This window comes from Diachasma alloeum, unplaced genomic scaffold, assembly GCF_001412515.2.
Source record: "Diachasma alloeum isolate Michigan unplaced genomic scaffold, Dall2.0 Dall_scaffold_00302, whole genome shotgun sequence".
NCBI classification, from domain to species: Eukaryota; Metazoa; Arthropoda; class Insecta; order Hymenoptera; family Braconidae; genus Diachasma; species Diachasma alloeum.
Window position 1 is genome coordinate 1,120,612 of NW_021680441.1, and position 22,984 is coordinate 1,143,595.

Sequence of the window (22,984 nt, forward strand, 5' to 3'; positions counted from 1 at the left end):
GGGGGAGCGGGGGGGGGGGGCACGGAGTAGAGTCGTTGCCCGCTAATTGAAAATAGTCAAAAAGTAATTGGAATAGGAAAGTGGAAAGCTTTCTTTAATCATTAGCCAGTTGCATGAGAGGGCCGAAGGCCCCCTGGAGCAGGGGGCATAGCCCCCCCCAGTGAGTCATAATAAAAATGCAATTAGAATAATTAAAGGGAGAGGAAGGATGTACGGGAATCTTAAAGCTTTCATTAATCCTTTACCAGTTGCACGAGAGGGGGCGAAGCCAACTTGGGGCAGGGGGCATAGCCCCCCCGACGATAATAGTAAAAATGTGATTGGAATAAGCCAATGGACATAAGAACTGATGGAAATACTAAAGCTTTCATGAATTCTTTACCAGTTGCATGAGAGGGGCGAAGGCCCCCTGGAGCAGGGGGCATAGCCCCCCAGTGAGTCATAATAAAAATGCAATTAGAATAATTAAAGGGAGAGGAAGGATGTACGGGAATCTTAAAGCTTTCATTAATCCTTTACCAGTTGCACGAGAGGGGGCGAAGCCAACTTGGGGCAGGGGGCATAGCCCCCCCGACGATAATAGTAAAAATGTGATTGGAATAAGCCAATGGACATAAGAACTGATGGAAATACTAAAGCTTTCATGAATTCTTTACCAGTTGCATGAGAGGGGCGAAGGCCCCCTGGAGCAGGGGGCATAGCCCCCCAGTGAGTCATAATAAAAATGCAATTAGAATAATTAAAGGGAGAGGAAGGATGTACGGGAATCTTAAAGCTTTCATTAATCCTTTACCAGTTGCATGAGAGGGGCGAAGGCCCCCTGGAGCGGGGGTATAGCTCCCTATTCAAAAATAGTAAAAACGTAATTGGAATGAGGCAATGGGGGAAAAGGACTGATGAAGATCCTAAAGTTTTCTTGGATCCTCCGACAGTTGCATAAGGGGGGCTAACCCCCCCCCCATTTAAAAATACTGAAAGAGTAGTTGAAATAACAAAATGGGTGGAAAAGAACTGATGAATATCATAAAGCATTCATTAATCCTCCACGCGTTAGATGAGCGGGAGGGGGGGCTAGCCCCCCCCCCGAAATAAGGGTGTGGTTAAAAAAAGTAAAAACGTAATTGAAATAGGAAAATGGGAAGAAAGGACTGATGAAAATCCAAAAGCTTTCATTGATCCTCCACCAGTTGCATAATAATTCCCTTATCAGCATCCATTCATCTCTATACCTTGATATTGATGTTGGTGACTGCTCCTCGGTTTAATGCTATCCCAGAGATACTGTGCACTTGGTGATTCATCCCCTGTGTTTTTCAATTTTTGTGCATTGCTGATTCTTTGGGGCTGTTGTGCCATGGCTTCAGTGCTTTTTTCTCTTTTAACAGCAGTCTCCGGACTACTATGATAAGGTGAATAGGTGGATTTGGATATGACTGTGAGCGCTTCCCCATGCTGTTAGTGAAAATGATACGGAAAAAACAAATTGCAAAAATAATAAAAAAAATTATACGAGTGTGATGGGTGGATGATAGATTATTTGATTTAACGAATAAGTACAAGATAATTTTACTGGAGAGGGCGTCAGTCAGATTATCCAACAACTTTTCTTGTTAATTATTGATGGTCAAAAATAAGAGAATAAATTGGGCATACCTTCAATTGGTGCTGTAGTCTGTGGATTTCTTCCCTCTGTTCTGCAATCCCACCTTCGTTAGCCTCGAGTACCAAGTGAGCTCGAAGCTGCTTGTTCCTAGCGTCAAGTTGCATTATGTGTTGTTTGGCTTGAGCAACTTGTTTCGTGAGGGAACCGACTTTTTCCTCTAGAGCAGCTGATTCCACGCATTTTGATGAGTATTTCGCGGAGAGTGAGAGAATTTCTTGCTTTATTTCCTCCATTTCTTCCCTAGAAGGATGTGGCAAAATTTTAATTGATACCTGAATTTTATCTTTAAATTTAGATTCAGACATTCAGTGGAATCCCCAACCCCTGTGATCAGTTTTTTTTTTTTTTTTTTTTTTTTTTTTTTTTTTTTTTTTTTTTTTTTTTTTTTTTTTTTTTTTTTTTTTTTTTTTTTTTTTAATTGGTTTATAGTATAGAACCCATATAAGGGTTATTTACACTGTCGGTGAGATCTTATACAATTACTTTTTTTACATTGCTTTTTTTTTCCTTTTACCCTTCTTGACCAGAAGTTAAAAATTCCACCCCGGCTGGGATTCGAACCCATGACCGTCCAGTCGTCAAGCCAAACTAACGATTTAACGACCGCGACCACTGGACGTCGGTAATTTGAATTTATTTCCCTTAAATTTGGGTCCTTGATTAAATTTAGGCACAGACCCAAAATTAGGTGCGGCCCTAAACTGAAATCCACGCCACAATGTAAATATCGATTTCACCCAAAATATTGAACCAGACTTGAATACAGGTCCAAACCTAAAAAATCGCTAGTAAAGAAATCATCTACTTACTCATGTTCTCTATGAAGTAACCCAATATCCTCTCTGGCCTGCATTTGCTTCAGAAATTCCTGCTTGAACTTGGTGATTTCCTTCTTCACCTCGTGCTCATGAGCCTTCCTCATGGCATCGAGAGCCGCCAGCGTCGCCTGTGTCTCCTCAGAGAGGGCCTGTTCCTTCTCCACCCTGAGATTTTCCAACTCCTGTCTGTGCTTCTCCTCCATCTCTGCTATGATCCTCCTGTGCGAGTTCTCCATGGCCATCAGTCCCTTCTCACAAAGTGCTCTCAACTGCTTGATCTCCTCCTTGTAACGTCTCCTCGTCTCCACATCCGTGTCCAATTCCGCACTGATGGACCTCTGATAAGCCGCCCTGAGCTCGTTGATGTGCGCCGAGTGCTCAGAATCCATGAAATTCAGTCTCTGCTCGAGTTTTCTCGCACGCTCTCGCAGACTCGCCGCCTCCTGCTCATACTGCGATGACAAAGAACTCCTCTGATTCTCCATCTCACTCTTCATCTCCATGAGATCCTTCTCCTGATTCATCTTCAGTAACTTCAATTCTTCCGCATGGTCCATATTAATACTCTTTATCGACTTCTGAAGAACATCACACTGTTTACACGCAAAACCCTTGATGTAATCGTTCAATCCTTTGATGTGCTCACGAAGCTCTCGACATTTATCATAAACCCCGGACCAATCAGTCAGCGATCTGTGGAATTTCACGGGCGACGAAGATCCCTCAGTACTTGCTATCCGCAATTTATCCCTCAAAGATATTCCCAATTCCTTCAAATCTTCCTCCAAGAAGCGCAATGACTGCTTGACGGTTCCGAAGTCTTTAGACGTCTGAGAAGTGTTCGATGCTTCCTCACATTCCGAGAATTGTTCGTAGGACTGAGGATATTCCAGACTGAACATCGAATTTTCAATATCTTCGGCGATGAACGCCAGGGGGGGACTTTCACTTCCAACAAGCGTTTCCTCATTTGGATTCCGTCTAGATCCGATTCTATCGACTTCATCATTGAGCAATAGTGAGATTCTTGCGTCAATGAGTGCTTTTTGCGCGACAATTCCGGCGAATTCCCTCAACAATTGTTGTAAGTCGTAGTTAAACTCAGACGACTTCATCTGCTTCATGTCTTTGAGAGATTTATTGTATAACGAATTGAGTACTTCGACGGCTGTCTCCATTTCCCGAAGAAGTTTCGTCTGCACTTGATCACTCCAAGATTCCAAATTAACCCCCTCTGACGGTTCGAAATTCAGACTCATATCCGCGATTGACGGAATATTCTGTTCGTACATTTGAGCACATCTCAGCATCACGTGAGACACTTCAGTCTGACGTAGCTCCTTGTCGACGATTTCCTGAGCTAGTCCCCATGCCTCGTGAATTCTCTTGTCTTCATGCAGAGATTTCGAAGATGACGGACGCAGGGAGTCAGCCGCAAGAGCTTCCGCCAATTCCTTCAATTTGGTTTCTTTGTATTTCTGCATCAAACCCTCCACTTGATTCTGTTGTTGCGAGAGAAATTCTCTGCATTGAGCTGTGGAAGTTCCTTCAAATCCGAAGGCATCAGATTTCTCAGACTTTCCAGACATGAGGACTGATTTCTCCACCAGAACATTCGTCAGATATTGCACACAATAGTTCACATTCTGGTACTTCTTCGAAGATCCATCGATCTTGGATTTGAGTGCTGATATTAATTGACTAGTCTCAACCAACTCCCCTAGGAAACTGCTACGATTGATCGACTTATCTCCGATAACTGCATGCTTCAGCTGTCGGATTATGACGAATTCGAAAGCTATCCTCTCGGCCAACAATCGCATCTTCGCGGAGTCATTGAGTTCTCCTGTTTCCTGCAGCTTTCTTCTTCGACACGTGAGTTCCTTCACCTTTTCGGTTAATGCCTTCTCGAATTTCGAGACTACACCATTGATCGCTTCCGGAACTGTTGGACTCGATGACTGGATGTTCTTCAGCTCGAAGCAGGAATCGAGGATGTGGTCGACTTCCCGTAGGCATCTCTCAGCTTTCTCCTCGATTTGACTGGATCTCAAACATTTCTCTAGACATCTTTTCGATTTTCCAACAGCTTTCTCAAGCTTCTTGAGTCTCATCAATAGCTCCATAGACACTTCCGTACTCGAGGTGGCGCTCGCCTCGCTGTGCTCACTCGAGTCTTTATCAACATCACTCTGAGGACTCTCCCTCTCAACACTAGCGACTTTTCTCTCAAGTGTAGTCAGGCGAATTAGAACCTTCATGGGCTCCGAACTCGTCGCGCTGTCCAGGGACTTTCGTCTGAGTCTCGTTCTGTCGAGACTCTTGTGTTCTCGTTTATGTTCCTTCTTCATACTCGTTTGGTACTCCTTCGAGGTCGTCATCAGTGCCGGCAGCACTTGGTTCTTCTCGATCGCAATGATCTTGTTCTCTAACTCGAGAAGCTTATCCTCAACTTCCTGGGAAATTGAGAAGGACTCACGACCTTTCAACGATAGAGATCTTCTCTTGTCCCTGCCCTCAGTCTTCGTTAATTTCTGCTTGAGCTGTCTCATCTGCTTCTCACTAGTTGCCAGCTTGTTCGTCAGGTCTTGTATCCTGGCTGCCATCAGCTGAACCTGAGCCTGATTCGTCTCCTTAATCCGTGCGTTATCCTGTCTGTGAGCAAATAGTTCGAGCTCCGCTGCGTCTTGAGCAGCATGAGCTTCTCGGAGTTCTTTGCGCATTGCCCTGATCTCCAGAACTGCCTTCTCGAATCTACCTCTCAGCTCATCAAACTCCTCCATGATCCTCTCTTTATCGAAGCCACTTAAATCGAGATCGAGATCGATATTAGTCAGATCGCTCAAGGAATCGAAGCTCTTGCCGCGCTCTCGAGAGACTGACAGACTATTCTTTCCCTCCAATTCTCTGATCCTCTCGTAGATTCTGTCGTTCTCTTCGATCCCTTGAGACAACTTCCCACTCAATAACGTGATTTCTTTCTGGAGACACTCGACAGTCAGATGACTCGAGGACAACTCCTTCGACAGCATTTCACACCTCTCAGTCGTTTCTCTCAGAATAGCTTCCGTCTCGAGTAATTTACACTCAATGACGTCTTTCTCCCTCGAGACAAGCTTCTTCATCTTGTCAAAATCCTCGACGTCCTTTTTTCGCTGTTGCTCTGTCCCCTGGACTGTATTGAGCAGTTCTTCTATTCGACTCTCTCTAATTGCAGCTTCCGCTCGATACTGCCTCAATCGCGCAAGCTCTTTCTCCGCGTTCGACAATTCTGATCTAGCCGCGTGGAATTGAGACTTCAAAGACGCGAGTTCGTTCTTCTGACGATCAATTATGACTAGGAGACTAGTTGGGTGATCATTCTGGGCGAGTTGATCCTTAAAGATGGTGACTTGGCTCTCAAGGAGCTCGACTATCAACGGGGTTTCGTTAGGTGGCTCTAGGTTGTGTTGCTCTTCGTCGAGTTCACAACAAGCCATCATCAAGTCTTCAGAGTGCACGCTGTCTAGGGTGCTACGACGAGAGCTTGGGGGAGAGCTTCTAGTGCGTTTGTAAACTCGAGTTCGGGAGTTTGAGCGAGATCGCGCCTTGACTCGGGACAATGCGGTTCGCGTTAGAGGGGGCGATGGCGGTAGCTCGGACCACTCGAGGGTTGACACGTCCGACCAGTTGGTGACCTTTAAGGGCCAGTCGCGGTTTCTGGTGAGGGGTGGGGTCACTGGGATCTCTGACCAGTCACCGGATTCACGTCTGCCACCCTCTGAGGCAGTTCTATATTCTTCGTCGGAAGAGAATAGGACTGATCGGGGCGTCAGGGGCATTGACGAGGGGATGACTGGGTCACCCTCGCGTTCGGTCATGGATCTGAAATTGTGAGGGGGGAAGAGTTATTCAGGAGGATGAGGTGGAAATGATAGTGACAGCGGTCAGAATCTTATGTATCTAGTATTTCTAGAAATCAAAGATATTTATTGCCAGCAAGGGTTGGAAATTTGGGAAGGTTCTCAATGGTCAAGATCATAAGGGTTACAAGGGTCATGAAGATCAATTAGCTCATCAATTAAGAGAGATTTATATGAAGGTCACAGGGAGTTTTAACTTCCTTCATTTTTCAGTTTTGAAGTTTTCTCTCATAATTTTTTAAGCGGAGGCCAATTATATTTTTCATTAATCCATGAATATCATCTGTAGAGATAGTTCTACATCAAAGCATCAACGTATATTAGACTCTTGTGTAACAATATTTCGTCTCTATAAAAAAAACACAATCGTCTCGAGGTTGAAGCCTAGGGGGCTTAATGTTATCCATATGATAATTGGATGGCGTTTGAGTCCGAATTTCACGCTTTCGATTCCAAAGTTATAATTCAATTATCTTCATTGATAAATCATTCAAGTCTCAAGTCTCACACTAAAATGTCTCCTAATTGATCACTCCCGGTATTCCAGAATGAAACAAAAAGAGGTTCGCTTACGCAGTGGGTGATTGACTCTTGCTGGAATCCTGCTGCTGATTTCCATGACATAGAATATGGTTGTCCACAATTACGTCATCGGAATCAGATAGATTAGCTGCACGGCGTATCGCTGACACCCAACTCGATCGTATTCCAGCTGTTACGGCGGAAAATACTGTTGTACCGCGACTATCCCACGTCTAGACAATCGAATAATTCATCAAAGTATAACGTTATTCCATGATAAAAACGCACTTCGTTTGAGAAAAACCATGACGACTGCGTGTTTTTGGCAGCAATAAGCTTGTTTCCTATAATTCCACTACATTAATATCTCCAACACCAGCAAGTAACCGCATCATATAGCCAAGTCATGCTCCGTTATCATCATGCACCCAAGAAAAAGAATATAAAACCACCAACAAAGTTATAATTACCACAGTTTGAAATCCATAATTCCTCGCCACTTGCACCGGTAATACAGCTGTAACGGTATTCAGATCTATAACACCATCCATGATGCCTTTGTCTTCAGTGGTAGGATCTCTGTAATACATGAGTCCACATCCACGAAGGACAAACCAGTGTTTGCTCCACTCCTTATTGAGCCCTTGCTTCATAAGCCATCCCTTCTTGATGTTGAGGAGATCCTCAGCAGGTAGATCTACCCTCAATTCTGATATTGGTGAGTACCTAATCCCCGAAATGTCGAGTCCACAGCCATCAGGATCACCTCTGACGAGTTTATCCTGATGCGGGGTATTGACGTTATCCACAACGTCCCTAGTTGGCTCGGAGTTCCTTGGCTTCGTTCGGCGGACTCGCGGTTGCGTAAGGGAGACAGCTATGTCACGCAATTTACCCTCACGTTCACGCTCATGTTCCAGTAAGATTCTTCTACACGCCTCGTCATCTGGAATTATTAAGGAGTTTCTAGGAAAAGTTTGTTGGAGGAAAATTAATGACTGCTTTCTCTGTGTACGGGTTAATTTTACCGATTATCAGAAATCAGAGCTACGTATCGGTCACTAGTAAGGGTCAGGAATTGGATGAGATTCATCAGGGTCGTAAGGAGCCTAAGGGTCAGAATCTTACATATCCAGCATTTGTGGAGGTAAAAATCGCATCGCTGTCATGAAGAAGTGTTGGAAGTTTGATAAGGGTCAAGATCATAAGCGTCAGAATATTATATATCTAGTATTTGTGGAGGTAAAAGTCGAATTACTGTCATGAACAAGTATCGGAAGTTTGATATGGGTCCCAAGGGTCAAGATCATAAGGGTCAGAATTTTATATATGTAGTATTTGTGGAGGTAAAAGTCGAATTGCTGTCATGAATAAGTGTCGGAAGTTTGATAAAAGTCCTAAGGCTCAAAATCATAAGGGTCAGAATTTTATATATCTAGGACTTGCGGAGATAAAAGTCAAATTGCTGTCGTGAATAAGTATCGGGAGTTTGATAAGGGTCTTAAGGGTCAAGATCATAAGGGTCAGAATTTTATATATCTATCATTTGCGGAGGTAAAAGTCAAATCGCTGTCGTGAATAAGTGTCGGAAGTTTGATAAGGGTCTTAAGGGTCAAGATCATAAGGGTCAGAATGTTATATATCTAGTATTTGTGGAGGTAAAAGGCGAATCGCTGTCATGAACAAGTATCGGAAGTTTGATATGGGTACCAAGGGTCAAGATCATAAGGGTCAGAATTTTATATATGTAGTATTTGTGGAGGTAAAAGTCGAATTGCTGTCATGAATTAGTATCGGAAGTTTGATATAGGTCCCAAGGGTCAAGATCATAAGGGTCAGAATTTTATCTATCTAGTATTTGTGGAGGTAAAAGGCGAATCGCTGTGATGAACAAGTATCGGAAGTTTGATATGGGTACCAAGGGTCAAGATCATAAGGATCAGAATATTATATATCTAGGATTTGCGGAGGTAAAAGCCGAATCACTGTCATGAATAAGTGTCGGAAGTTTGATAAGGGTCTTAAGGGTTAAGATCATAAGGGTCAGAATTTCATATATCTATCATTTGCGGAGGTAAAAATCAAATCGCTGTCGTGAATAAGTGTCGGGAGTTTGATAAGGGTCCTAAGGGTCAAGATCATAAGGGTCAGAATTTTATATATCTATCATTTGCGGAGGTAAAAGTCAAATCGCTGTCGTGAATAAGTGTCGGAAGTTTGATAAGGGTCTTAAGGGTCAAGATCATAAGGGTCAGAATGTTATATATCTAGTATTTGTGGAGGTAAAAGTCGAATCGCTGTCATGAACAAGTATCGGAAGTTTGATATGGGTCCCAAGGGTCAAGATCATAAGGGTCAAAATTTTATGTATCTAGCATTCATCCTCCTCTAAGATTCTTCTACACGCCTCGTCATCTGGAATCATTAAAAAGTTTCTAGGAATACTTTGTTGGAGGGAAATTAATGGCTGCTCTCCTGTGTACGGGTTAATTGCATCGATTATCGATCGACCACTGACTCACACCTGGGGGAAATGGCTTTTGTGGAGTATTTGATAGGAACCTTTGTGGCACTAGAATACAAATCGATTCTTTAATAACAGTAACGTAACCGCGGTGAAGGCTTCGACGATGAATTCTTTAGGATGTGCTGATTCATGTAAATATTGAGGAGAAATGGAGATACGGCGCCGGGGTATTGAATAGCTGAGGCTGACGGTTCCGTTAGGATTTTATGAGGGTGTCGGATATACTAAGAAATAGAACAGAATGGGTTGATTTTTGACATCTTGTCGAAATAAAATTATTTCGATAATGGAAAATTTTGTCATTTTATCTGAAAAAATCGGTCGCCGGAGTTTCTTTCCCATTGAAAAAATCCCGGAAATTTATTTCCCTCTGTAATTTTTCCCATTTAGAATTTTCTCCAGTGTTTTTTTCCCCGTTGAAAAATTCCCGAAAACTTTTTCCTCGTCAATTTTTCCTCAGCGAACTCTTCCCTTTGAACTTAATTTTCGTTTCGAGTTTTTTTTCGATTTAATTCTTAATCAGATCAGTTGTTATTTCACATTCAATAAAGGTGAATTGATTCTGTGTTCAAATATGTGTATGATTTAATATTTTTCAGGGAAATTACACGTGTTTTTTTGAGGGGACATCGGAACTTAACTCCGTTCACCCAATTCCTACAGAAGGAACAAATTTTTCAAGCAATTTTTCACATTCTTTCGTCCCCTTTTGGATGAGAATTGGAAAAATTCACAGCGCAAAGTTTTTCCCGCATTTGAGTAATTTCGTTTCACTCCCGAGGCCCTTTGCCAAAAACAATGCAAAAACCGCCAACTGACCTAGTTTTTCCGTTGCATCAATGCCAGTCGATGGTCTTTCAGTCTGCTGATTCATTCGTCGTCTTGCTTTATCCTCGGCGCGTAATTTGTCCCGCGTTGGTGGTGATGCAGAGCTCGCTGGATGATCCAGATAAGATCTGGTATCATTTGTACCAGGTAAAATCGAGGCTTTCTCAGAACTCATGACACCACTTGATGCACCAACACTCGATCCTCCCGATCGCTGTACAATGGTACCATTGACTGTTACCGATGGTGCACCAGGGTAATTATAAACACTTCCGTTCTCAAGGCTTGCACTTCTCACCGGTGAGACCATACTCGTTCTCGATAATGAATTTCCATTCTCACTTATGCACGAGATGGATGAGGCTCTGTTATTGCTGGATACGTACGGTTCACTTGGTGAAACTGAACCACTTGGACTGTGATTGGATACCTCGGCTGACCAGGCTGTTGAACTTCTGCTTTCCGATCGACAGCTGTTGAATCGCGGTCGCAAGGGATCCGGAGTGTTGCTTCTTATCGACGACGACACCTGCAGGATCGTCGTTTGTCCTCCGGGAAATGTGGCGTTTCGCTTGTGCCTTCCCTGTAATTAGAATTATGGTCGGATTTTTTTTATGGGAGGAAGTAAGTGATGGGGCATATCCTCCTCGCGAGTTGTATAAGTCATGTTATGGATATTCGGGGACGAAAAAATCGATGGAGAAATGTTGTTAAATCGAGAAAAAATTCTTTTTTTTGGCGGTTCTATTGAAAAATTTCGCGGCTTTGCTCCGCGTCTTTTTCACGAAACATGTCCAATAAAAACTATTTTATAGAAAATTATTAGCGGAATTTCATCTTTCTGTAAAACTTTTTCTGTTGAGACGTTTTCTGTAGAAATTCCTCGATATGATTTTTTTTCATTTTTTTGCGCCCTATTTTCCTTTGCTTTCAATAAAAAAAAATTAAAAACAAGTGAACAATTGTATTTTTTTATAAACGAGTATTGTTATTGTTGCTAATAAATTAGCAATTTGCTTCCGAAAGGAATCCCTTTTTTTATTCTTATTTCGCTATTCTCTTCTTATATTTTTTCATTTCATAGCGCTATCATCAATTGAAATGTCATCAAAATTTTGCGTATTATTTCGTTCTGTCAAATGATTCTACATGTAGATCCTCTCAAGAATTTGCCGTAATTTAATCAAGGTTTATTCAAGATTTAATTAGAGTTTAACCCAGGTTTTGTCAGAAGTTAGTCGGGACCATGAATCAATCTGAATAAGTGATCAATATAATAGACTGGTACCTGAGTTTAATAGAGATAGAGATTTCCTATTCTAAAAAGAACATACACTTAAAGTCGATAACTACCGATATCTCGCAAGTCTGTCACGCTTATTCCTCATTGGTTCCAGTCGTCTGAGGCGGCAAATTTAATTCATAATTAATTTAATTTAGAGATTTTGAATTATGATTGTTACAATTACAGCGCGCTGGAGCAGTACAATAACAAGATTTCCTGAAATTTCAGTGGAACTTGAACACGATAAAAAATTCCCGAATTTGGCATGGAAAACTCGGACGAAAATTTTTAACAGTGTACAGCGTATTAAAGTCTATGTTCATGAAAAAAATCATGAAATTCAATTGAAATTCAATTGATTCTTTATAAGAAAATTTTCAAAAAAATGAAGAAAGAAGACTACGTACATACATGCATGCATACCGACACCATCTAAAAATCGAAAATTGGAGCTTTTTAAATCATATTTAGTTACCCTAACACAAAAAATTGGAAACGTTAACTTGAGCGATTGCAAAGCTTCCATGCGGAAGCAAAAACTGAAAAAAAAATCACAAAATGAATTTCTATAAAAAATATCTCAACAGCATAAGTTCCAACGAAAAACTGAAGTCAACTGATTTTTCCGATAGAATATTTTCCACTGAAAATTTCTATCGAGAATTTTTTCAATAGAATCGGCCAAAAATTATTAGAACGTTCAATAGAAATTCTATACAATTTCCTAGCGAATTCCCTAGTTTTATCTATGAAATTTGTTTGCACGTGTTGTTTTGTTCCCATTTCTTACATCATAACAAAATGAAAGATTGTACTATCATCCGTTCATTCCTACCGTCTCATTAAAAAGTTGACCCATGACAAAGTTCAACTCTAAATAGAGGCCTCCCCTCCCAGCAAAATGCAATCGATATTTCATTGAACTATTGGCATATGCGTAATAAGGCAATAGAAGGTGAAGTCGTGGGTTTAACGAAAAAGGCGATGATCTGTTTAGAAAATGGTCGTGTAATAGACACGTACACCGCCTTGGCCTCCTAACGCTGTCACCTTTCTTACAATTATATATATTTTTCCAGGGACATACTAAATACGACACATTTGACACATGTGTGGTTGAGTGTTTTTTATCTAAGCAGCCGATGAACACCAGTCACGCTATTCAAAGGCGTAGGTATCAATGTGTTAATGCTCGTGTTTGCACTTTCTACATTGACGGGCGTATACACAGAAACCTGTAGAATGTTTATCAACAGGCATAATTTTCACAACAGTGATCTCAATTGAGGATTGAAAGGCTGAGGGGTTGGGGCATTAATGTAAGACATATCAATTATGGAAAGGACGTCAATGGGAATGGAAATAGAAATGGAAATAATTTATTCTCATTTCCGTCGGACACGAGTAGATCACGCACGAGGAAATTTCATGGAAAAACTTGAAAAACTCTATAGAAAATTTTATTGATTTTCTATTGAAAGTTGCATTCATTTTTCGGGGATTCTATTGAAGAATTCCGCAGCTTTACTACGGTTTTTTTATGAGAGTTGCCCAATGGAAATTATTTTATAGAAAAAATCAGTAGAATTTCATCTTTCTATGCAACTATTTCCGTTGGGATATTTTCTATAGAAATTCTTAGTCATAAATTTTCCACGTTTATTTGTGCTTCCTTTTTTGTCCTTCCCTTCAAAGAATCAAACAAAAAAACTTGGAAAGTTTGAGTCTGTGAATTTCTATGGAGAATATGTTTATCATGAATGAATGAGTAAATGGTTCTGTTTGCATTCTCTGCATTGACGGGCGTATGTAGAAACCGGTAGAATATTTATCAACAGGCGTAATTTTCACAACAGTGATCTCAGTTGAGAATTGAAATGCTGAGGGGTTGGGGCATTGATGTAAGACATATTAATTATGGAAAGGACGTCAATGGGAATGAAAATAGAAATGGAAATAATTTATTCTCATTTCCGTCGGACACGAGTAGATCACGCCCGAGGAAATTTCAGGGAAAAACTTGAAAAACTCTATAGAAAATTTTATTGAATTTCTATTGAAAGTTGCATTCATTTTTCGGGGATTCTATTGAAGAATTCCGCAGCTTTACTACGCTTTTTTTATGAGAGTTGCCCAATGGAAATTATTTTATAGAAAAAATGAGTAGAATTTCATCTTTCTATACAACAATTTTCTATAGAAATTCATCGATATCCATTTTCTTATGTTTTCACTGTTTTTTTCTTTTTTCATTAAAAGAACCAGAAAAAAACTTGGAAAAATTGAGCCGAGGAATTTATCCAGAAAATCTCTTAATAGAACAAATTGTATAGAAAAATCCAATTCTATTGATTTTTTCTGTAGAATATTTTCTCATAGATGGTTCTATATAAATCCAATTATATCGTTGTTATTGGCCTCTGCGGTCACCAGCTGATTTGAGAAAGATAAAATTGAAAATGTCCAAATGATAGTAAAGTTGTTTATATCGAAATATCTCGAAACTGCCTGATCGCTAATCCTTAATTCTGATTGGTCAATCATTGGTGACACGAAATTATTCACAAAAAAAAAAACACGCGGCATTTTCAATATATAATTAATAATAATAATTTCAAATTCTTCAGTGGTAAATTTTTTTTTCACGTCATATATATATATATGTATATATGTATATATATANTATATATATCATCGGTGAAATTAATAAATTCTGTCCTTTTATGGAGACCGATTATTTTAAAAAATTGAAGATAATTAAAAATAATTGAAAATTGATAATTGAAAATGAAAAATTCTTTATAGATTCTTTTACTCTACTTCGCTATTCACCTCAATCATTAGTCGAATTCTCTTTGATTCATTATCAATATTTGCAAGGTATTCATGAGAAAATGAAATTCAATGAATTCCATTTCTTCATTTCAACAAATGAATAGATCAGCGCGCGCATAGATCTTGTAGATTATAAATGAAAAATGAATGCTATTCATTCACTTTCCTGACCTCTAGCCAAGTCCCCTAAATTATTAATTAACAATGCCCAAATTGACACACGGACTTGAAATCAATTGTGGGAGGATGATACCTGATTTGAATCATATACCTTATTCCTGGAGTAAACTTGCAACACATCCCCCCACCACCTCGTCTCTTCCCTGCAAGTTCCTTTGATAAATGTTACACCGTCAGGTGATGTAATTGCAAGGCTATTGGGATGGCCAGTCACATCGTCGGCAGCAGCTACTTCTAGTACCCGTGTCATGTCAATTCTCGCTTGCGGTACTGTCTCGGGCTGGAACACGTAATTCGTGATGTTTCGTCGATATTTCTCGTTTCATTTTTATGAGGGGCATAACAATATCATTTACCCAACACGGAAGGAAAATATAGGGGAGAGGGAGGGGGGGGGGATAGAACATCAGGAAATACGAGAGTTTGGCACAATTGAGGAAACATTTTTGCTTATGAGGCCCATTCTTTCCGAGGTCTTCATATAGAAATTCGACTGTACTCATTTTTTCATTGCAACACTTGAGTCAACATTACTGAATAACGCAGATGTGAGCAGTTTTCCTCCTGCCACACATGCTTCATTATCGAACCGCTAAACGGGGATTACGACAAACCCAGTGGCACTGCTAAGTGTGTCATGTGTAATGAATTAATTAAGGGCAGTTATCGTTCACTTACGTGTTCATCAAGTGAGTATGTCAGCTCTCCGTCATCGTATAACACGAACCACCTTCGCTGCCACCTCTGCAAAAAAAATCGTTAAATCCATGCATTAGAGAGATTTATGGAAAGGAACTACACACTCACTAACGGAGAATTACCTAATTGTGCATTTCAAATCATGGCTGAATGCTATGGTAGAATGCTTAGGATCTATAAATGAGTACCTTCTTTCCCTTTCAGAAATATAAATTGAGATACGAATGAATGAGATGGGATACATGATGAGAAATTGTTTATTTGAATTAAATGAATGAATTACACTATTTATTCTGTTTTTCTAGTTTAATCAAAATAATTCTCTTTCTATTTATTTATTCTATTATTTTATTTTATTTTAATAATTGGGTTAAACTACTTAATATTTAGTTTTTCAAGTAAACACTGTTGGAATTTTTTTGTAAATTAAGCAAGTCGAACTTGAATTGTCAATGCTGTGAATTTGAATTCAATTTAACATCAAATCGTTCGTGGAATCTCTCATTTAGGTTGGAATATCAGGACAATTGGGTTTTCGTGGTTATATTATCACTGATATTTCCATGACATCTAGAATTTTCAAATTATTCAATAATTTTCATTATCATGTAGCCCTGAAAGTTGAAATTTCATTNTCCTATCACTTTTCCCTTTTCCCTCTCATTCATTGCCAACATCATATCTTTTTTTTTTTATGCTTATTTTATATCGCTTCGAGTCTGATGAGACTATATGGCGATTGATCAAGACTTTAAAAATGGTTAGATCTCACCATTCTACCCGGCCAGGAATCGAACCTGGAACCTATCCGTTGTGAAAAATTAATTGAGTGATTGTTAAAAATTTCAAAATTTTTTACTTGAAATTTCAGAAGCAATTTTCTAACAGTGTACAAGAATCTTCCCCAATCCACATAACGACATTTTTAATAAAAAATGAAATAATCTTTATGTAATGAAAAAAAAGAAAAATAGGGTGGATAAAAACATGGAAAATTAATGTCGAGAAATTTCTACAGAGAATGGTGGGACATATAAAATTCTACTGATTTTTTCTATAAAATAAATTTCTATCGGGCATTTTCACTAAAAAAAACGCACAGGAAGGCTTTCTATGAAATTCACGAGGTTTTTTAATGATTTTTTTTTCGTGCGTGGGAAAAAGCTTCTGCAAGTAATTTTTTCAATTTTATTTCTCTGGAATTTTTGGAAAATTAACGTGCGATCCAATGGTTGCAATAACCGTGCGTTAAAATATCCAACTCTCCGCACTTTTAACACAATATACTATTATGTACTCGAGTAAGTCCTCCAAAATGCCAGTGGATAGCATTCTCATTATGAAGAAACTTTCACCGAGGCCCGCAGGGAGACTCTTCTTGCAGTGGAAGTGAAACTTTTATAATTTTGTTCCTCTCTATCCTATTTTACATTGTTGAAAAAAAATTGAAATTTCACGGATAGTTCTCTAGCAATTTTCCGGAGAGAGACCTTGAATTCGAATTCGAGAAGAAGAAAATTATAAAATTTTCAATTTTACTGAAAATTTAACGGAATTCGAATTTTTGGAGCAAAAGGAGGACAAGAGTTGCACAATTGACTTGGATTTTTAACTGAAAGGGGAATATTCAGTTGAAAATCATATCGGTTGAACTACGTGATGTCGAATGATGCAATTCCATTGGTTGAAACCTGGATGGGAAAAATTCAGTATCAAATTACGATAAATTATCAATTGAGAGACAAATCAAGAATTTACTTTCTCATTTTCGGAATTAATTTGCATCGAATGTCCATTTTCAATAACGAAGTTCCTTGGAATTTCAATGGAACTATCACAGATTTATAGGAAGAAAAGTTTTGAACAACAGAAAAAGTTTTTTTCTCACACGGAGCGAAAGGGTCAGATTTCCGGTTTTTCCAGGGGGAAAGTCAACTTTCGCCAAAATCGAATTTTTTAGCCGGGTGAACGTTGATTCCAACTATTTAAGCGACGGGCTATTCAGAACTCTCAAAAGTATGTGGAAAAAGTGAAGACTGAAAAAAAAATTTTTTCACCGGCGGCCAAAGTGTCAGATCTGGGATTTTTTCAGGGAGAAAGTCGGTTAAAGGGTCACAAGGGTCACGAGGGCCAAAGTGTCAGATCTTGGATTTTTCCAGGGGGAAAGTCGACTTTCACCAAAATCGAATTTTTTAGCCGGGTGAACGTTGATTCCAACTATTTAAGTGACGGTAGTCACTCTACTCTCAAAAGTATGTGGAAAAAGTGAAAACTGAAAAAAAAAATTTTTCACCCGGACCCAAAGGGGTCAGATCTTGGATTTTTTCAGGGGGAAAGTCGACTTTCACCAAAATCGAATTTTTTAGCCGGGTGAACGTTGATTCCAACTATTTAAGCGACGGGCTATTCAGAACTCTCAAAAGTATGTGGAAAAGTGAAATCTGAAAAAAAAAATTTTTCACCGGGGGCCAAAGGGTCAGATTTCCGGTTTTTCCAGGGGGAAAGTCGACTTTCGCCAAAATCGAATTTTTTAGCCGGGTGAACGTTGATTCCAACTATTTAAGCGACGGGCTATTCAGAACTCTCAAAAGTATGTGGAAAAAGTGAAAACAGTCTAAAAAAAGTCAAAAATGCAACTGACAGCACCCATCAATTTTCCATTTCCTCCGAATGACAGAAGTAAAACGCAAGAGCAGTTGTCATGACCGTCAAAAATACGACGATGAAAGATGCACTTCAATCTCTCATCCCGCAATCCATCAAATCCACGCGGAAATGAAAAGGGACAGTGTTGGTAGAAGGGATCAACAGGCGGATGATCGTGGAAAATGGTGGATTTTACTCGGTCCCAGTGTGGTAGTATCAACTGAGTTACTCCCCGGAGAAACTGGTAGTAAGGTTTATAAGCCTCAGCCTGCCAATGTGTTGGTGTTGTCTCGGTTCGTTGACCGCGAATGGAATGCACGGCATAACCTACCGTAACACTGCCACACCGGGTTGGCCAGTTGATAGCGTGCATACTATGTATGTATATGTCCCTCAACAAGGCATACCAACATCGATCCACCTGTGAGTATGATACTGTAATTTTGAGTTGCCAGAAAAAAAGGGAAAAATGTGAAATGAAACTCTTCCATCATTTTTTCGGAGGGATGCATCACTCTTGGATGTAAATTCGTCATTTGTAGGTCGGTGAGATGAAAAAAAAAATCTATATCTTTCTCTCGCTATATTTATTGTAACGGTAGATTGCTAATAGTGGTATGACCTGCGCGCGCATGTAGGTGGGTCTACTCAGCCTCCGTGGCTCACTCACTAGGAGACAGGTTCAACGCTCAGGCTTCAGTCATGAAAACAGTTATTTACAAGACAATAAAACTATCTGATATACCGCGGATGGGGGAATACTCGATGATTATTTGGGGGTGGACTGGGAGGTGGGGACTAGTACGAAAAAGTTTCATAGAGAAATCTAGCGAATTCCAACGGCCTCGAGACATTTTAGTCAGTGTCATAAAAATAGAAGAAGAAGGAGGAGAAGAACCTAGCGCATTCGCTGAGAAATTCTATTGGATTTCTATTGAATTTTCTATTAGTTTTTGGACGATTCTATTTAAAATATCCGCAGATTCTCTGCGTTTTTTTCAATAAGACCGTTCAAGGGAAAATATTCTATAGAAAAAATCAATAACACTGGATTTTTCTGCGTAACTATAGTATTAAGGTATTTTCTATATAAAATCCTCGGCTCAAATTTTTCCAATTGCTAGTTCGATTTTTTTAAATGGAAAGGGAAGTAAAATAGAAAAGAACACTTGGAAAATTTATGTCGAGGAAATCCTACAGAAAATGTCTCGATAGAAAAAGTTGTGTAAAAAGATGGAATTCTATTGATTTGTTCTATAGAATAATTTCTATTGGTTCCTCTGTATTAAAAGCGCTGCGAAGGTGTGGAATTCTTCAACAGAATCAGCCGAAAACTGACAAAATTTTAAATACAAGTTCAATAAAAATCCAATAAAATTTTCCATCGAATTCGTCACGGTTTTCTATAAAATTTCGTGCGTCAAGGAAAGTGTCAATTTTCGCAGCCGAAAACCATTCTTCAAAGTTTGGCCTTTTGAGAGGTATCAGTACCAAAAATCTTTGACACAGGCTAGTTCAGCTGCAACGGGCCTGCAACCGTCCACGTGAAAAGGACCCACTCCGCCGATTTAGAGTTACGCAAGCGCAACCGTGAGAAATGACATCGTTATCGAAGATCAATGCATTAATTTTAGCCACCATATCCTAGCTGTTACCCCGAACCTAGTGACGATATTTTCTCACCAATAGTAGAAAAGGTCGATAATTTACGGATTGTTCGGCAGTCTCTTCCCTCTTTATGTAACGAGAAATCTCAATGAGTTCTGAGATATGATGAGACAATACCATTACCATTCCCCGAGGGGTTCATATGTGACCACGTGAAATACTGAGTTTACAAAACTTTCATGACTTTCACGGAGAAAAAAAAGTTGCTGAAATATAGAAGACAACGAACCCTTTTCCTTTCTAAAAAAAAGCGTGGGCAATGCCTCGAATGGAAAATGAGAACTCGAACGTGGCGAAAATCTCGAAAGAATGGGAAAAATAAGGCGGTTTTCATGAGTACAATTGTCTTACGTCGAATGTTCATGAAACCCGCCTAACAAACAAAAGAGAATTGAATACCATTCTATGAAACGTGAATAAACGAGTCACAATTGTCCGAATTATTTTGGTCAGATGGAAATAGAATAATTCTACTTTCTTAATATTGCGTTTACTCAGGTTTTCTTCGAACAAAGTTGATTAGGATTAATTCCTAGAATTATGAGATTATCTCACATTTTTGACGTTAAGAATAGGAGAATCTAAATGAATCTGAATGCATGAAATCATTTCAAAATTGTGAATATGAATAAAGCTCTTACGATCCCGAACAAATGATTTTTCCGGCGGAAAATTGATTGTTTATGAATTACTTACAGAAAATGCTCGTAATTTTAAAAGATTGCACTTTTTAAATTATTTCATCAATCTTCCTCCAAAGGAAAACTTTCTAATTTTTTTTCCAGATTTTTAAATGTTCTCTACCGGTTCAATACTGCGATTCAAATTCAGCAATGTTTAAAGAATAAAATCATTGTAGAATGTCCGGAAACTTAGGATCAAATTTGGGCTCAAATAAAAGCTCCAATGTTCCACTACCAAAGTAGAAAAGCATTTCACTGGAGAAAAAATGGCCAAAGTAATTCAATATTCTTAAGGTGAAACGGAATCCCTGTCTATAAAAATTTTTAGTATTGTGTTTTCTCCTGCAATTATTATTTTTTATTTATGAAACTACTTCATTGACTCAACAATGCAATGATCGAGACGATAAAGTAGTTTTATAGATGAAAATTAATAATTGTAGGAGAAAACACAATTCTAAAAGTTCATATAGACCGAGGGGTTTCGTTTCCCCTTAAATGAAATGACCCATTATACGACGTTGCCGGAAACTCGCTAAACGCGCCTGGTCAGTATAGAGTGAATTTGGCAACGCTGGCGTCTGAATAACGCGTCGGCGAATGCCTGCGGAAGTGACCAAGGCGCATCGTCGCATGTGGTGACCAGACTAACGCTAAATATGAACGATTATGAACCTTCCATTCAGAAGTGCAACACAACCCGCTTAGAAAAAAATATAAGCCAAAACTTATAAGTGAGATATAGTGATTTTGCCGGAATTATATCTTGAATATATCCGCCTTGTACCAGATATAGAGATGCAAAATAACCGTCTTTTTTATATCGCGTCATATGACCAAAAAATGACGGTCTTGTGACGGTCATGTGACGCACAAATTTTCTTACTACAAATGATTGTCACAAATCATTTGTAACCAAATTGTTGTCAAACCATCTATACAGTTGCATAATGACGGTCATAACTAATTTCCACTTTGTGACGGTCATGAATAAAACAAAATAGTTTCATCTATATTATGGATGGAAAAAAAACGGGATTTCCATTTCAAAATGCGGATTAGGCCAATACAAAAGGAATTCAACTGAAAATTGACCGAGAAAAAAATTAAGTTTCAGATGAAAAATGGCTGTCATTTTTTCTTGACAAGTTGTGATGGTCACAGAAGGAGGAGGGGGAATTGTGACAGCCGCCAGGAACGCCTAGTCATGTGACCGTCAATGCGTCACATGACCGTCATATGACGGGTCATGTGACGCATTTGCATCTCTAACCAGGTATATGCTAGGTATACCCGGTGGCATATATGTACACACATACATCCAACATATATCTCAAATATTGCATTTTCTGCCGGAAAGTATACCACATATAAGCGGATATAAGTGACATATATTTCTGTATATATATTTTCATCACGCTGTGACGAAAAGTGAACTTTTCGGCACGCTCCGCGTGCCTAAAAGTCCAATTTCAGCCACATTGTGATGAAAAATATTGTTCGTAACTCGTGAAAAAATGTTTTTTAGCTCCTGGGATTATATCACTCGCCTTCGGCTCGTGATATAAACCTCCCACTCGCCAAAAAACCCTTTTTGCACTCGTTACGAAATATACTATTTTTCCATGTGAGAATGGACTGCATAATCGTATATTCCTCATGCGCCCTCGTCTAACTGTCCCATTCCAAACAGAATATTAATTAATTCGAATTAACAAGGCCGACGAAATTTCAAAACAGATTATTCAAACCGGTCACGAGCCAATCGGAACAGTTTCAGTTACATAGCACAATAACTGGTGCTAGTGTCAGGGAGAAACTAGCGTATGTTCTTTAAAAGGGAGAAGACGCAGCGCTTTCTACTCGAGCATGTGATATTCTTGTCGCGAAAAACCTGTGGATTTTCAATCGAAGTCCACAGATCGGTCTCGATGATTCTAATAAATCATTTCCATGGACAATTGAATGGAATAGGTGTAAAGGTGCTGGCGAGGTAAGTCATCGCGTGTTGTATATTATTTTAGAAACCCAGTAATCATGGAGCGAGATATTAAAGTGGAGGGAGATATACTGGGGACAGGAGTATTATCCCATCGATGCTGGCTTTTTGATGCGCGCGCCGCAATGCAATCGGCAAGGGAAAGTTACCTCAGGTCGTGTGAAAAAGCCTTCTTCATCAATTTTTTTTTCCTCAACGTAAAATGTTTTATTCTGCAGCACTAACGGGCCATTTTATTCGGATATTGGCTACACGCACGAAAAAGATTTATTAGAAATTTCTATTGGATTTCTATTCAACGTCTATTAGTTTTACGCCGATTCTATTGAAAAATTCCGCAGCTTTTCTGCGTGTTTCTCTTTCCATGGAAGTGTTCAATAGAAAATATTTTGTAGAGAAAATCGATAAATTTTTTAAATAGAATTTACTTTATTGAGATATTTTCTATAGAAATTCATCGGCTTAAATTTTCTAAATTTTTTTCCTTGATTTTTTCAATGAAGAACAGAAGAAAAATAGACTCGTAAGATCTAGGAAAATTCATGTCGAGGAATTCCTATAGAAAATATTTTCAATAGAAAAAATCGTATAGAGGGAAGAAATTCTGATTTTTTGCATAAAATAGTACCTGTTAGACATTTCCTGTTTAAAAAACGCGCTGTAAAGCCGTGGAATTTTCCAATTCAAATCTTCGAAAAACTAATAGAATTTTCCATGAAAATCCAATAG

At 39.1% G+C, this 22,984-nt stretch overlaps 1 protein-coding gene across 2 annotated transcripts in view; it reads right to left on the minus strand.

Annotated features, from left to right (window-relative positions):
- The window catches only part of LOC107039654 (protein outspread), a 43,078-nt gene that overhangs the window by 2,249 nt on the left and 17,845 nt on the right, over positions 1-22,984 (minus strand). Inside the window, exons 3-10 of one of the 2 annotated variants that reach the window (XM_015259402.1) lie at positions 15,239-15,304; positions 14,652-14,840; positions 10,252-10,843; positions 7,376-7,851; positions 6,957-7,138; positions 2,473-6,345; positions 1,654-1,903; positions 1,230-1,452 (exon numbers count right to left, since the gene is read on the minus strand). In XM_015259402.1, coding sequence (XP_015114888.1) covers positions 1,230-1,452; positions 1,654-1,903; positions 2,473-6,345; positions 6,957-7,138; positions 7,376-7,851; positions 10,252-10,843; positions 14,652-14,840; positions 15,239-15,304 — 5,851 coding nt within the window. The remainder of the gene's footprint in view (positions 1-1,229; positions 1,453-1,653; positions 1,904-2,472; positions 6,346-6,956; positions 7,139-7,375; positions 7,852-10,251; positions 10,844-14,651; positions 14,841-15,238; positions 15,305-22,984) is intronic. The other variant, XM_015259403.1, reaches the window with a different exon arrangement.